Source organism: Rhipicephalus sanguineus, chromosome 9, assembly GCF_013339695.2.
Source record: "Rhipicephalus sanguineus isolate Rsan-2018 chromosome 9, BIME_Rsan_1.4, whole genome shotgun sequence".
Lineage (NCBI taxonomy): Eukaryota > Metazoa > Arthropoda > Arachnida > Ixodida > Ixodidae > Rhipicephalus > Rhipicephalus sanguineus.
Genome location: NC_051184.2, coordinates 96,830,479 through 96,847,202, shown reverse-complemented (window position 1 = coordinate 96,847,202; position 16,724 = coordinate 96,830,479). Strand labels below are relative to the sequence as shown.

The 16,724-nt window shown below is 45.4% G+C and overlaps 2 protein-coding genes across 2 annotated transcripts; one reads left to right on the top strand and one right to left on the bottom strand.

Annotated features, from left to right (window-relative positions):
- Nucleotides 1-5,149: 5,149 nt before the first annotated feature.
- On the top strand, nucleotides 5,150-7,295 carry LOC119404289 (putative nuclease HARBI1). Its single transcript, XM_037670845.2, has 2 exons — nucleotides 5,150-5,918; nucleotides 6,515-7,295. The coding sequence occupies exons 1-2, from the start codon at nucleotides 5,150-5,152 to the stop codon at nucleotides 6,910-6,912; spliced, it is 1,167 nt and encodes a 388-aa protein (XP_037526773.1). The 3' UTR covers nucleotides 6,913-7,295.
- A 3,584-nt stretch (nucleotides 7,296-10,879) lies between these two features.
- Nucleotides 10,880-14,963, bottom strand: LOC119405759 (putative uncharacterized protein DDB_G0287113). The gene is made up of 4 exons (XM_037672593.2): nucleotides 14,271-14,963; nucleotides 13,007-13,415; nucleotides 12,613-12,693; nucleotides 10,880-12,166 (listed from the first exon to the last, which is right to left on the bottom strand). Exons 1-4 carry the CDS (start codon nucleotides 14,377-14,379, stop codon nucleotides 11,743-11,745), a joined length of 1,023 nt encoding a protein of 340 aa, XP_037528521.2. The 5' UTR covers nucleotides 14,380-14,963; the 3' UTR covers nucleotides 10,880-11,742.
- Nucleotides 14,964-16,724: the final 1,761 nt, after the last annotated feature.

Genomic DNA, 16,724 nt, shown 5'->3' with positions numbered 1-16,724 from the left:
GCACCATTGAAATGAATCTTCTTCCCGCTCTTCTTCAGCTCGGTCAATTCATCATTGATCGCTTCTGCTTCCTCTTACCGCGGGGCATACACACAAGCTGCTTGGTGGGCTTTACTCGCATCCTTTCGACATGCGTCTGCTTTGTGCCCAAGTTGTCCACATTTAAAACACTTCATCACACTGGGGCGTGAGACGTTGGTCCGACAACTGTTAGCGCGATGGCCCAGTCGGTTACACAGAAAGCATCGCGGAACACTCTCCGGTGCATGCTTCTTTTATTCTGGTGCCGATTTCTTCGACTCCTCGTGACCCTCCTTTTTACTTTGGCGAAATTCGTGCCACCTTGCGCTTCCAAGAATTGATCGGCCAATTCAAACATGTCCTCAAGCGATTTCGCTCTTCTCTTTTTCAGATATAGCAACAGGCTCGGGTGGCAACTGGTGAGAAATCGCTCTCTGATAAGAAGAGACAGGGCGTGCAAACACGGACACAAGAAAGAGATCAGGACACCACAAACGCCGACTAACAACTGAAGAGACGCACAACGGCTGAAAAGAAAGAAGGCACGAAAACTTATCTGCGCATGCCCATGCAACCGGCGAACCTATCAATCCGGCACGCTGGCGGTCTGCGTGGAAGATGACTGTTAAGGCATTTGATTTCATCTTTATGCAAGTTAATCGACGGTTGGCTCACGCATGCGCTACCACTATTCTCGATATGCCATGCTTGAATCATCAGGCGCGTTTCTTCATTTCTATGCCGGTACAACACTGCGCATTCATCGAATTTTGGCGGGCCCTTACAATCTCGACAATCTAAAGATAGATTAGGAGGTGAGCCTCCTGTTAGCGATCTCTTTTGTTCCAACAATTTCTGGTTAATGCATCGGCCCGTCTGTCCTACGTAGAAGCGGCCGCGGCTGAAAGGGACCTTATACACCACACTCGTACGGCAATCAGTGAATTTGTTGGTGTGTTTTACGAAACAATTATCGGTCCGCTTCTTGTCTTTTACTCGCTCATGCTTCCTCTGCACAGCGGCACAAATCTTACCTAGCTTATTGGCAGCCGTGAAAACAACATTAACGCCGTATCTACTTCCTACTTTCTTTAGCCTGTGAGATATGCAATGAATGTACGGAATACCTACGACACGTTTCTTCCTATCGCTTTCTGCAACCATGCTCGGACTTAACACAATAGACTTCTTTAAACGCTCAGCGACCGTGGCCACTGCATCATGAGGATACCCTACATCTAAAAGACGCGTAACCTGTGCGCTAAAGCTATCACTCATTTTGTGCTCACATGACTTGGTGAGGGCTGACTTAAGGCAAGACATGGCGATGCCGTTTTTTACAACCTTCGAGTGCTTCGACGAAAAATTTAACAGCGGTTTGGAAGATCTAGGAGAATACTGCCAGCATACGTGGTTCTTCTGGAACGCTAAGGAAATGTCTAGAAATTGTATTCCATTATTCTGAGGCATCTCTTTAGTAAAGCTCAGCCCTCCTCCATTTAATTCAAATTTTTCGCTCACGGAAGTTACCACCTTTTCAAAGTCCTCATCGCTACAAAAAATCATGTAGTCGTCCACATAACGAAAAACCGTAATAACCGAATTACCTAAGGCGCCTTCCAAAAGATTGTCAATCTTGCTAAGGTATAAATCACTAAGAACCGGAGCAACCTTAGAACTAATACATATCCCTGATTTCTGCGCATAAACGCCTTCCTTCCAACCTACCTGCGTCGACTTTAAATACATGGAAAGGATTTCTAGAAATGCCCCAGTAGAAACACCACATTTATCGGTGAAAACCGTCTGGTGGCCTTGTTCGTTAATACATTCATTACCACATTTTAACAAGTCCTTATGCGGCAAAGAATAATATAGGTCTTCAATATCCATACTAAAAGCTTTACAACAGCCGGGGTTCTCCTCTGAGAGGAACTGAACTAGCGCCTGAGAATTACGCATACGAAAAGGGAGCAATCGTTTCAGAGCAAGGCTCCTGGCAAGTCGCTGCATCTAGTTATTTGCAGAACTGCTTAACCTCTTTGAGCTTTTCAGACCCTTTTTGTATGCGGACAGACGAGCCGATGCATTAACCAGAGATTGTTGGAACATAAGAGATCGCTAATAGGAGGCTCACCTTCTAATCTATCTTTACATTGTCGAGATTGTAAGTGCACGCCAAATTCGATGAATGCGCAGTGTTGTACCGGCATAGAAATGAAGAAACGCGCCTGATGATTGAAGCATGGCATATCGAGAATAGTGGTAGCGCATGCGTGAGCCAACCGTCGATTAACTTGCATAAAGATGAAATCAAATGCCTTAACAGTTATCTTCCACGTAAACCGCCACGCGTGCAGGATTGACAGGTTCGCCGGTTGTATGGAAATGGGCAGATAAGTTTTCGTGCCTTCTTTCTTTTCAGCCGTTGTGCGTCTCTTCAGTTGTTAGTCAGCGTTTGTGGTGTCCTGATCTGATAAGAAGCTCTGTAATCTAACCGTACTCCTGTGCGGCATCTGAAAGATCGATTCACCTGTCAAAATAAAGGCTGAGTCCTGCGGCATACTGCGTTGCCGTCTCGCCATCAGCTGACTTTCTAGTACGGAACCGATCTCGGAAGCCTTCCATCGTGAACCTAAATCGCACAAGCAAAGCAGCTTTCACTTTTGTGTATTTAGCTGCGTCGGTAGGTGTCAGCCTACCGTAGATACTGAGCGCTTCGCCACTCAAACAAGTGCTCAAAGCAGTTGCCCATTGCTGCTCCGGCCAATTTTGGCTTCTAGCTATCGTCTCAAACCTGTGCAGGTACGCATCAAGGTCATCCTTCCTCTCGCCAAATGCCACAAGCAGTTTGCTTGGGTTCAAACGGAAGCTATGATCTTCCCTTTCACTGCTCTCGACTCTAGCTTGGACGGGAGTTTCTATGCGCTGTTGCAAACGGAGCTGTTCGAGTTCCAATTCTTGCTGCCGTTGCCTTTCTCTCTCAGCCATCTGCGCTTCTCTTTCTTCTTTCTCCCTCTCAGCTGCCAGCCTTTCTCTCTCCAGCTCTGCTGCTTTTTCTTCCTTAGCCCTATCTCTTTCTTTTTGCTCACCCACTTTCGTAATTCGGCCCCAGAAAGACCCTTCTTCTCACCAAGGGCGACTAACTTCTCAAGATCCATGATGCCCGTCAAAGAAAACCTAGCCGCGTGCACAAAACATCTGCCTAACTTCGAATTCCAAAACACTCTCTGCACACACGTTAGCGAGAACGCGGTGCAACACTCGAAAATTGTTCGCAAGCACTATCAACGTCTCAACGCTCTTTCTCCCTACTTTGGACACACTTTGCACCAAAAAAAATGCCCCCACCTCCCCGAAGGCAATCATGAGAAAATGCGAATGCATTTCTTCCGCCGACAGTACACGGCGTAGTAATTTTATTGGCCTAAAGCTGGACCCATCGACGCGCTCAAGTGTCTCCTTTTTGGGCGCCTCTTTCAACGAACGCATCGTACGTGCGTTCGTAGTCACCTCAGGGATGTTGCCACCGCCTTCAATGCAGCACAAACGCGTTTAGAACGCGCTGTATTCAGGCTGTGCCAAGGCAGCACAAACGCTACAAACGCGCTTCAAACGCACTGCATTGAGGCGGTGGCGAAGGGAGGAAAGAGAGCGAACGGCGATAGAAGGAGCGGCGAAGCACTGCACCTACCCTCTCCTACACTCTCTCCACACACGCGGTAGCTCAGCCGAGCTCCCGCGATGCGAGCGCCCTCACACGCCAGAGCGCGGTCCTCCTCTCCACTCACTCTCCGCTACTCCGCCCGCACCACCTGCTCCGGTTGCTAGGGTCAAGGATAAGCGCGCGCGCCCGCAGCTGTTGCTATGGGAGAGGGAGTGAGAGCGGAGAGGCGCGCGGACACCGATGCCTGACGTAGCCCGACTAAGAAATGCATTCGCATTTAAAAGGTCCTCTCGCGGACGCGAGAATAATTGTCACTGATTCCGTTAATAGGAATGGCAATCGCCGGGAGGGCGGACGTATCGGCCCTCCGAAACGCACCGCGAAAGCGCGAACAATTTGGAGTTGGTTCTTTTAGTGCGCCAGCGAACGCTGTTTGTGGTCCAAAGACCGAGTCAAAGCCAAGAGTCGATAACACAAACGAAGTAAGGCAGTAAAACAGCTAAGGCAGTAAAAACATAACAAACACATGCACACTCGGGTGGTACCAGTTACGACTTCACAATATATATCAGGTGGTGTTGACAAAACGGGAACTAAACGAACAGATCACGCGCTACAAATGCAATCTCATGCATTGCAATTATTCAAGAACAGTGAAAGTCCTGAATATTCAACGGCGTATTCAGTCCACAATTCTCGGGCGGTACTTGGATGCTTCTCTTCTAGGAAACACTCATGCCAACTACAGCGCTGTCTGTCGTTGCTCCTTCCGTCGTCGTAACTTGTCACGGCTCACACGGCGTCGTCATCCGATTCTTCCAGAAAGACGATCGACTGACCGCACAACATCATAAACACGTCTTCTTTGGCTGACGGAGCCACCCTCAGCATAATTTCACCATCTCCGGACCGACTCACCGACTCCGTCGTAGGAGCACGCTTTTCTCCCTTCTTCCTCGGGTTCCGGAAGCGTCGGGAAGGTTCTTCGGCGTGCAGTACAGCCAAGGCTATGGAAAATTCGAGATTTCTCTCGCCGGTTCTACTCGCGGCGGCGACGTTCGGCGTTGCATCATGGGGGCTCTTCGATTTTCCAGTTCTGGCTACCCGCGGGCTGCCAGAGCCAGCCAGAGCGCGCTCGTTTTTCTCGGGTTGCTCCGACCCCCCCGCGGTGCACTTCCGGTTGGCGTTCGTTTTTCTCGGGTTGGACGGTGGGGATCTTCGATTTTCGGATTCCTGGGTTGGTTCTGGGAGCCCGCGGGCTACCCGAGGGCTGCCAACTGGTTCCGGTTCTGACAGGAAACGACGTCAGAATCACATGAGCTGGCTGCCCGCGGGGTGACGCGGGAGCCCGAAGGTCGTAAAATCGAACGCCGGGTTGCTGAGAGGGAGTGGTCGTCGTCTGCTCATTTGTGCGTCGTCTGCTCGGGAAGCTCGTTTCTTCTCGCCGCGTTCTCCACAAACATGATTGTCGAGGAGCTGCTTGCCGCCGCCGCTGCATTATTTTCGCTCCTCGTCAGGAGAACACCCCTTCATGAAGACAATGACGAGGAGTGCAGCGGCGACGAGTTTGCTATGGCTTTGCTCATAGCAAAGTTGGAGAGGCACGATCGACACAGGGTGCCTTTGTACGTCGAACGTGTCGTGCCGACTTACCTTGACTTCGAGTTTCGGAAGTTGTTTCGGCTCTCGAGAAGCACCTGTGGAGCTCTCGTGGAGGAGTACCAACGATCGAACTTCTATCCTGAAGGATTTCGAGGCCGCCCTAAAATATCGGCCGAGAAGACGCTTCTGGTGGCGCTTGCGTACCTAGGTACGCAACAAACGATGTACCAGATCGCAGACAAGTTTGACGTCAGCGAGTCGACGGTACATGCAGCTATCAGCCGTGTGCTGGACTTTCTGGACTCCATCAGCGCTCGGGAGATTTGCTGGCCAGACCGGAACGAGAGAGAGCGGAACAAGCGCGCTTTCAAGACGCTGGTTCGCCGCCGATCGGGGCTCCCGGACGTTGTCGGTGCCATCGATGGATGTCATGTCCGCATTGCTAGACCAACGGAGTCGGAACAAAGCTACTACAACCGCAAGAAGTTCCACTCGATAATTCTGCAGGGGATCTGCGATGCGGACATGATGTTCATCGATGTCTTCATTGGCATTCCCGGGAGAGCTCACGACTCCCGAGTGCTCCAGGACAGCTTCTTCTACGAAGAAGCAGCGGCGAAGTGCGAAGGTATGAAGAATTACTATATTTCATGCACCTATATTACTTCATTGAAGCGCGAAAAAATTGCACGCACAAATTAGTTAGTTGGGGCAGTTAAAGTTGCGTTACACGTTCGCGTGTTAAGACGAGAGGCAACAGCGCTGGACACGGTACGGCGAAAGAACGACAGACGAGGGCGCTGAACTAATAACCACGTACTGGTTTATTGCTGGGATAGAATACAAACAATACCGTCCCGTGTCCAGCGCTCTTTGTTCCCGTTTTAATCACGTACCAACCAGCCCTGCGCATTTCACACAGCCGGCGCCGCTATATAGATATATCCTGCAGACGAGACATATCTGGAATTAGCGCAAGATAGACATCGGGTGAGACGAGAAAATGGACCGGACACGCAGCATTACATTTCTTGTTGTTCTAGGAATTATTCAATAATTATTCATTGTTTCTGACAATTGTTTCACGCGACATCGTTTTTTCCACATTATATAGATATTGTGATGCCAAATCTCCAATTCGCACCATTAGCCCATTTCCCTACCGAATTACTGAACCTGCAAGTGCCTTCAACTATATTTATCGCCTTATGCGAAACGTCGCAGGAGGCTACCTCGTGGGAGATGCTGCGTACCCGCTGAAGATGTGGTTGCTGCCATCATACCGCCATACGACGGCGAAATGGGAGCCTTGGATGACGGCGTTCAACTACGCCCACACCAGACAGCGAGTGGTCATTGAGCAGGCCTTCGGAATTCTGAAGGCCCGCTTCCAGAGGCTCTACCACATTGACGTCGGCAGCATCAAGCAGGCAGTGCAAATTGTGCTTGCATCCTGTGTGCTGCACAACATGGCTCGACGATGCGGTGACATCGTGGAATTCGACTTGGAGGTGAGCGACAGCGGCACTGATGTATCGTCTGCCGAGCCCGCCGAAGGCGACGATCCACCTACCCGCTCTGCCGCAGCATTCCGCGATGGCATCGCCCAGAGCCTGTTGTAGCACGCATGGAGGCATAATCTCCTCATGATATTGTTTTGTCTGAATTTCGGCAGTACACTTTTGTTCAGCCAGTTCTTAACAGTTGCTTTTCGAATAGTTCTGTGCAAATAATCAAGCACATGTTACATTTGTCAAAGTCGCTCTGACGTCATACAAACTTGGAAAGTATTTGAAAAGAATGAATAGACATATTCCACGACATGTAACCTGCCCTAAAGATGGTTTCACTGTGCAACCTACCTGCTTTGTCGGGAAACCACCTTGTCAGGGGGAATTCCGTACCGCCGCGAAGTCTCACTTCTGTATTTCGTTCACTTTTCTTTTTATCAGCGTCTTATGACGTCCAAGTATGAGAAATTTTTTTATTTAATGTATATTTTATATATATATATATTTTGCAGCCTACTACTATTTAAGTCCTGCCATTGTTCGAATTCATGTCAATTTTACAGTAGTAATATTAATTGCATATTTCAGTAATGGAAAGTAGTATTTCAGTATTTCAGTAATGGAAGTGCAGCTCCAGTTGCTCCAAAAGAGAAATGCTGTTCCAAACAGCAATTTTCGTTAGTAATCTGCACCGAACCTGCTCCGAAATGGCGCTGGGAAACTGAAGAGTGAACTTTGACCGTGTGATCATCCAGCGAGCCTAACTTAAGCCGCATATACATCTAGTATGTATGCTGCTTGTGTACTATAGGCTGCGTACTAACATAGTCAATACATATCTCATTTAGCCGTATATTTGTACCTCACAAGCAGACTGTTTTGGTTGAATGTATGTGAAATTAGTTCAAGATATCATAACTGATTAATAACTACTGCTGTTACAAATTTGATGTGACTTACATTTATCACTTTATCAGCTAGCTCTGACCTCATTTATGCAACAATAACTGGCATTTTAAGTGTATAGCTAGCTCATTTAGTTGTTTTTTTCTTCTTCAATTATCAGCTAGTGCATGTCGTTTTGGTGAAGTATGAAAAGAACAGATTGCTTTGATCTCGTACTGTTTATAAATCTGTTTCTTTGGTGATGGTTATACGTGGTTGTAGTTACTTTTATAATTTGGTGTTCAGCTTTATCACTTTTATGCAATTTCTGCTTCAAGTAATGGTATTTTAACTATATAGCCCATCTTACCTAGTGTTCAGTTACTGCCCATCTGCTTAATTGTGTTTATTGCAATTAGCAGTGGTTAGTGTATGTGCAACATGTTTATTAATAAAAATTAATATTCATGAAATGCTTTAATGATGCTTTAAACTCCATGAGTTGCACAAAATATGTTGCCATCTGCTCCAAAAACACGAATAGTGGCTCCAAACTAGCATCTTTTTCTGCTCCGAAAGCACTTATGGCTGTTCCAAAGCAGCATTTTTTACTGCTCCAGAATTTGCTCCAAAAAGCAAGAAGTCATTTACGTCCCTGATATTTGCACACGAGTCTACTTTTGAACAGAGGATCATTAATTAGCATTTTATTTTGTGGCAGTGGGGAGGGACCCCTTTTAGGGGAGGGACGGTGCCCAACCCCTTTTAAATATCAGAATGTGCACCTTTATATATAATGAGGAGTATATGTTCATGGCAGTTAGTACAATTGTTTGTGTATTGGAAGGGCTTGCTGTGTTTCCATGTTCTTGTTTTTTTTCCTGCATTTTTGTGTTATATTAGTGGAAATTATGTCGTATAATATCCATGTAAGCTAAAAAAATTAGAAGGCTGGGAATGCACATGTGTGGGAGTGGGGGTGGGGGGTTAGGCTGTTAATACATTATTGTGTGGTGGATCAGTTTATGTAAACTGGCAGAATACTGAAACCTGCCAAAAAGGTGCAATGCAATAAAACCTGATGTGAACAAAATATGACCAAAAGAACGGAACCTGGGAAAACTTTAGTTAGCTATTTATTGTGAAAAAGTGTTTGCTTTGGCCTGTGTGCAGAGAATGTTGTGTTTCCATGCAATAAAAATGGTGTCTTCTTTTTCTATGATCTCAACAAGTGTGGTTTCTTGGAAATTATTTGTTAGGGGCTTGAAATTCCTTCAAAACCCTTGCACTTTTTTTCCTCAAGGTTGCTTTGAACCCTCTATTCATATTTTCAGTCTATGACAGTCTATTAGCATGGCTTTAGGTCCGTCATCCTTGCTCCACACAGTTTCAAGAATTCAGCTTTTATCTTTCTCACTTATTTGATAGCGCACAGATTGGTTGTATATTTCTAGATTTCAAAAAAAAAAAAACATTTGATTCTGTTCCTCATGTTTTAATAATATATAAACTGTCATTCCCTGGTATGGCTCCCTCATTACTTTATTGGATTCAGTGTTATTTACAGGAATGAATGCAACATGTTGTAATTATTGGCTCATAGTCTGAATTTATTCTTGTTACTTCTGGAGTCCCCCATAGAACTGTTTGCCGACCATTTCAGTTTCTGGTGTATAATATTAATATGGCTCAGGATGTGTCACGCAAAATATGCCTGTATGCGGATAATTGTGCCGTTTATTCCAGCATTAGATCTTCGACTGACCATAATTGCCTGCAACACAATTTGGGCTGCATAATGCACTGGTGTGTGGGGTTGGCAAATATCTGTTAAAGTAATAGATATTTGAAGTAAGTGTCAACATGTCTCCTTCATACGTAGGCCACACTTATTTGATTATGCATTAGGCACTGCACAACTACTCGAGTAATCGAGCACAAATATCGTGGTGTTTATTTCTCATCAAACACAACTTTAAACAAGCAAATTAAATATGTTACTGTAAGAGCGTGTAAAATGCTAAATTTTTTTCAACGTAGCTTTGCTCAGCACCCCCAAACTCAGACAAATTTAATTTTAGAATGTATGACCCACATTAGAGCACTCCTGTATGGCCTGGAGGCTGGGACCCACAAACTGAAACTCTGTCTGACATGCACATGTACAAACCTGTGCAACCCTATTTGCCCTTAGTAATTATGGCCTTATTTCCAGTGTCACTGCACTTAAGAATACCTAGGGGTGGGAATTATTAAGCTCACACAAAAAAACATGAGGTTATTAATGCTTTTGAAGATTTTTCCAGTATGGTTAATATAGGTAGAGGAACTTACCTTTATTTCATATAGCATACAAGTGACCACTTTTTAAAAATGAGGGAAGCTATTTGTAGAACAACAGTCTTTCAGCATTTGTTTTTCCCACACACCATAGCCCAGTGGAATCTGCCACCGCAGGGAATTGTGCATTGTCATATTGAAACATTGTTCAGGGCATCACATTTCAATGTATAACAGCAGGAAATTTAGTAATTTTTTTGTGGTTCTGTTGTGTTAACTTTGTATTCTCAATTGTATATTTGTACAATCATATGTAACCCTGCGTATTACCCCATGCAATAATGCCTTAGGGCACTGCAGGTATTGGAAATCAAGAAATAAATATTTGTCTTTTTGTTTTTGGTTTACTGTGCATATTTTTAAGTATGTGTAACTGGGTCAGTGCATCATTCATTGTATATTTGTTTACATAACTTACCAAATTTTGTCATGGATTGTATGATGCATGACGAAATTCGGCAAGTTTGCTAATAAACACAGTGTTTCTTCATGTCCAATGTAATGCTCAAGAACGCCCTTAGGGTATCTTAATACACGAATAATAAGTTCATAAAGACAACTGGGTTATTTTATTATGTGTGTCCTTTTCTACACACTCGCACTTGGTCTCTGTGCATTCACTTATGTTCTTGTTCCTCCTCAAGCTTATTTTGAATTGTCCATGTTATGCTTATTTTGTTATATATACTCTTTTATTTCATCCTCAATACAGACTACTTTTAACATAATGGTTGTAGATACCAAAAAAGTTTCTGTGCGCATACACTTACATCCATGTTAAAGAACCCCACAGGGCCAGAATTATTCTGTAAGGTGTGCCCAACTACGGCACACCTTAAGATGATTAGCATACAACGTGTAAATGTGCAAAATTATATATATTTTGGTATTTCGTAAATTAATCATTGCCATTGTTAACCTTCCATATAGTGCCTACAAAGTGCACTGCAAAGATGATATGTGAGTCAGTTCTCACTACATTACCATGTTCACTGTGCATTATATAATATCCAATTATAGGTTCATATATCTGGCTTGAATGCAGGAAGCGAGACCAAAAGTGGCTAAAGCCAAGTAGGGGCTGACTTACTTTTCACCACCATTTCAAAGAAAACTTAAAATGCATCCTCTTCTCTTCAAAAGCGAAAACAATCATTGTCCTTTCAGTGTAACTTAAGCTATTTGCATGCTCAATAACTGCAATAATATTTTTTTGCACTTGATGTATGTGTACGGTGTGGTGCACACACATATGTGTATATCGGCAACTTTGGCAGCTCATTTAGTTTCTTAACAAGCATGGCTATGTTTTTTTCACTCAAGACAGGTGGATGTAGCCAAAACTGTAGCACAGGTTAAGTTTTGAAGGGACTACAACTTCATTAAGCCAAGGCATGGCATGTAGCATAAAGGACATTACGCAATAAGCAAAGAACACTGATTTCTACAATCAAGTGTTTATTAGAGGATAAAAGGTACAAACAACCATAAAGAATCGTACAGAAAAAATCTACAATAGAAAATTTACAAAATCGCAAATGAAATTGACAAATAACACTACTAACAAATCCACAAAATCATGATACAACAGGAAATAATCAAAACAAAAACAAAATCACGAATGGGAAATAATCAAAACAAAAATACAAGAAAAATGATAGGGTCACAAATAATACAAATATTTCTTAGAGGTAATATGTAGATACACCCAGAAGACTAGTCATCATCAGAAAAAGGTTGCTGTTGCTGCTGTTCAAGGGAACTTGCTAAGCGCCTTGCAACAGCAAGATTTTCCTGATGATGCCTCTCTTCTGTCTCCATGCGCTCGTTGTGGCGCCGTTCTCGGTTCTCTTCAGCTGTTCTCAAATAATTTAAAAAACCCTCAATAAGTACCCGGTTCGGGTCTTGTCTCTGCCGTTTGGCTGGAGGGCCCTGCTGTTGCTGCTCCTGCTGTTGCTGCCCCTGCTGCTGCCCCTGCTGTTGCTCCTCCTGCTGCTCCTCTGGTTCTTCTGTTTCCAGGGCTGCAGGTGGCAAAGGACTTGCCGGTTCCACTTCCTCTGTGTCCTCACTGGCCCTGCTTGTGCTGGGCAGCGGGCTTTGAGCAGCTGGTGTCTGGGGGCTTGGGGCAGCTGACTGGGCACTGGTGTAAAAATATTGGGCAAACCAAATTTGAACCCTTTTAAAAGAAAAAATCCTTCTGTGCTGAATACACATGCAAGCGTAATGATAAGAGATTTATTCATGCATGCTGCCACTGTCAGCTAAGGCTATAGCAGGTCAGCATTCATAATTTAAAAGCACAATAGCGCAAACTAATTAATATGTATATTAAAATATGACTATGCATAATGCATCCAGTCAGCCATGCTGTACAAACAATACAATTTCAAAAATAAAACTGGCAAATAATGCATTATTGCTGCGATGCAAACATTGCTGTACAACGGAAAACTCTTACACAGGCTATAGATGGCCAACTTCCAAAAATCCAAAGAGAGTTGTGTAAGCTAGCATTCTGGTGCTTGCCGAAACATTTAATACAATCTTCTACCTGCAAAAAGAATGTACAGAATAATTGTAACATACCTCTGCACTCGTCGACGTCCTGCCCCCGCGACGTAAACAGGATTTATCAAGTGCTGCCTCTCGAGGACCTCGGCCAGCTCTCTGAAAACCCAAAAGAAAGCAACGGTAATGGCAACTTCTGATTGACATGGTGCTTCTCACGTTTCATCTTTAAAAAAAAAGTATAACCATTCGATAACACAAACAATGAGCCCATTGGCATCTGGTTTAATTCTGTCCTATTCGCTCACCTGAAAAGCAGTCGCCACAAAAGAATCAAACAAACATGTATAATATAAACTTTAAATTACATAAAGAAATAAGATATGTACAGAATGCAAGAGCAATAACATGATCTAGGTTCATATCCTACTGCCATGCATGAAAGAAAAGAGTTTCAAAATATATATCTTACTCTTCAAATTCACAGGTCCTCCTGTCGTTTCCCGAAATGTTGTTGTGCTGTTTTACCATGCGGTACTTTCTTTCTAGGGCCCTCCATTTATTTTCAACTTGATTTGGCAGAATTTTGCAGCCGAATTCCAGGTTAATCTGATCTGAAATTATTTGCCACATTTGTCTTTTGGTTTTTTTTTTATTTCTGATGTCAGTCTGATATTTTTTTACCAAATCAATTAAGCATAAGACCCGCGCTTCGGGCCACAGCTCTTCCGGCCGACGTTCCGGAGGGCCATGTGGCGCAGGATCGTCCGCCCACGGTTCGGGTGAGTCACGGGGCGCAGCATCCTCCGGTCGCTCAGGAGAGCCATGCGACGCAGCACCCACCGTGACATGGGTCATGTCTAAGCGGATTGGCATGCCCCCTGCAACAGAAAAACAGTAGTAAAACCTCGGTGATATACGATCACGGCTCGTGCGAATTTCAGGGTGGTACGAATTTTTCTTTGGTCCCGGTCAAGGCCTATTAATTGGCCTGCAATGCAATAGAGTACGGATGTTGTGAACAGATTTTCACCCCACGATCGACGTTTGATACGAACGTACGACGCCGCACAGGTACGAACAGGTGCTCCCGCGCTGTCGCGTCTCGCTGTCGCGGAAGACGCGACAAGCACGCGCGGTCGTAAGAACCCAAACGCGGACATGCCCGCCGCGCTGCCACGCGCGCTTTGGCCTCCGAGATTGTGCGCGCCAGTCTTGGGGACACGCACAGCTACCAACTCTTCGATCGTGCGGGCACGGCCGAAGCACATCCCCAACACCACCGCGATAAGAAAATAACAACAAAGGACAGCGGTTAATTCTAAAACTGTCATGCCGCGGTACTCTGATGTCATGCGGAAAAGCGTACAAAGATTAGCAAGGGGCTGCTAGCTGTCGCGGCTCACACCCCTGGTTCATTAATTACATACGCGCGCACGGGCCGTATATTTACGAGTGCAAGTATGATCATTGATGTCTAAAAACTTCACTGGCAATCATTCACAGGTGTTCGTGACGTTGGGGCGGCCCTGAGAAACAATGAACGAAAACGTGCGCGCGCCAGCTTTCCTGGTGATACGAATTTCGGGTGATACAAATATTTTCGGTGACCCCGCGAGATTCGTATCACCGAGGTTTCACTGTATATCTAAGCGCTAAGATTTCATAAGCTTATTTATATACGCACACTACATGTACAATGATCTTAATTAAGAGGAATACTTGAACGTACTTACCTGGGGTAACGTAGACTGGAAGGCCGTCTTCGATGATGGGCAGTCCATCACTATCGACTCCCGGGTACACTTCCGTCAGCACGCCGTCAATAATAACTTGCATCGACATGATGTTTGTAAGAAGGTGGAAGCGAGCAAGAATGATGGAAAGCTGCGCCCAGTCGCGCCTTTTTATTTGAAAAAACAACAAAGAGAAAGGAAGAGTGTGACTACACTTCTCTCATCTTCCTTTCTCTGAGATGCTATAGGTATCCCATCATCTTTTTCTTCCCTCCATCCACAGATCCCTCAGCTATCTCTCTCACTCTCGCGTAGAAAGGGTTCATTTCCCAAGCGCCGACAGACGTGTCCTGTTTCTCTATTACGGAGGGTTGTCAGAGGTAACCGAAACAAGCGATCGGTGGTGGTGTACGGGCGCTAGAGCATCTCGATAATAAAGGCGGCCGACTCTCCGCTCTCTTCTACATGACTTTTTATTCCCTTGACCTTACACGCCAACGTTTCCCTTTTGTGGGGGGTATGCCGACAGAAGCATGAAAAGCAGCCGCAACGTGCAGGATACGCGACACTGCACCTGGTAATTAACAGCAGATAGTGCGCTCCGCAGTAGACGACGAAACCGAAGGGCGTGCGGGCTTTACAAAGGTTTAAACGCCGCGCGGCGCCTCTCGTATATCGCGGCATCTCGGGAAGAGAGACGCGCGCATGTGAAAGGGATGCCGGTACGTACCGGCAGAGCTTTTCGTTACGTGATATGGAATCTGCGCGTCGCTATCTGGCTTTCGCTATTTACATTGTTCCGTTCCTTATATCTCATCCGTCGTTTGAGCAACGTTTGTAACTCAAGCGGAGTTCGCCCTTCATTGAAGCGGCTCTGACGAAACACGAACGCACGTTAGCGCGAGCGCTTGCCGACGCGCGCGTACAGGTCGTCTGCTCAAGTTTGGTGAGCGGTGGATCGAAAGACAAAGCTTGCCGCATCATGCAGTCTGGCGGCGCATTTATTCCTTTTTACATCACTTCCTCCTTTTCGGCTACGTCTGCGGCGTTCCTTATATCTCATCCGTCGTTTGAGCAACGTTTGTAACTCAAGCGGAGTTCGCCCTTAAGCGGCTCTGACGAAACACGAACGCACGTTAGCGCGAGCGCTTGCCGACGCGCGCGTACAGGTCGTCTGCTCAAGTTTGGTGAGCGGTGGATCGAAAGACAAAGCTTGCCGCATCATGCAGCCTGGCGGCGCATTTCTTCCTTTTTACATCTCTTCTTCCTTTTCGGCTACTACCCAGAAATAATTATACCGCGGGTATAATTATTTCTGAACGACCTGCGGCCGATTTTCAGCGCATTATCGGTGGAGAGGCGCTGAATCGGTCACATGCACACTTGACGCATTGTACCGTATGTTTTTTTGCGCAGAATGCTAGGAAACGTATTTGACTTTAACCAGGGTAAATTAAGGAAACTAAAATGTTCTCTTCGTAAGAAATTACTTTTAAATTTCAACATTTATGGTGAAATGACAAAGACCATTGAAATTACCTCATCCCAAGTAAACCTCTGCATTACTCGTTTATTTGGAAATTTATCGTATATGCAGGGGATGTTATGTTTTTTTTTCTTCTGAATTCATATCGTGAGAAAGTGTAAAAAATACTAACGGGGTTGTATAATCATTTTTATTGTAAAAGAATAATGTCATATCCAGTGCACCATTTTCGCTAAACATGTGCGATGTAAATGCAGTAAAATCGACTGCGAAACCGACCGACAAAGTTCTCGATGGTTATTTTATTTTTTATACAGTTCTAACAGTTTGTTTAATTTTCTTTAGAAAACATTAGAAACATTGTTCTGGATCGAAAGTCTGCGACAGCGCCTTTAAATCGAGAATGCATGTAACCAAGACTATCGTTTTGCAATAATCACCGTCGCATGCAAAGGATGCGAAGCGAGCCAGGGCCTGCGCCCGCCATCGCTATCCAACTGCAGAAAAAAAGGCAATAAAGAAAAGGGAAACAGTACACCACCGTGATAACGAGAGGTTCGAAACGGGACATTCCCACAGAAAGAGCCGCAACGCGTGGAGCGGCTGCAACCTGCATGTATGTACAAACGAAAACAGATGGGCGCGCGCGCCTCGCTGTCTAGAACGCATCGCGAACACGCAAGGCCACGAAAGCAAACGCACCCGCCAAGTCGCGCCGTTGATTAAGTGACGGCGCGACTTGGCGGCTGCTGTACTCATTTCTAACCTAGTGCAGCTTGCGCGTCCAGTTTTTCGATGTGATGCGCGATTCGCAGGCCGTCCGCGAAGAAATCAGCCGGCGTATGATGATCCGCGAACGTTCGCATTGCAAAGACCACTACTGTCGCATTGCTAGCGTGGACGATGATTAAATGCTTACCTTAACGCAGCTCATTCAACAATCGCTGCCCGACGCGAAATCTGACGAA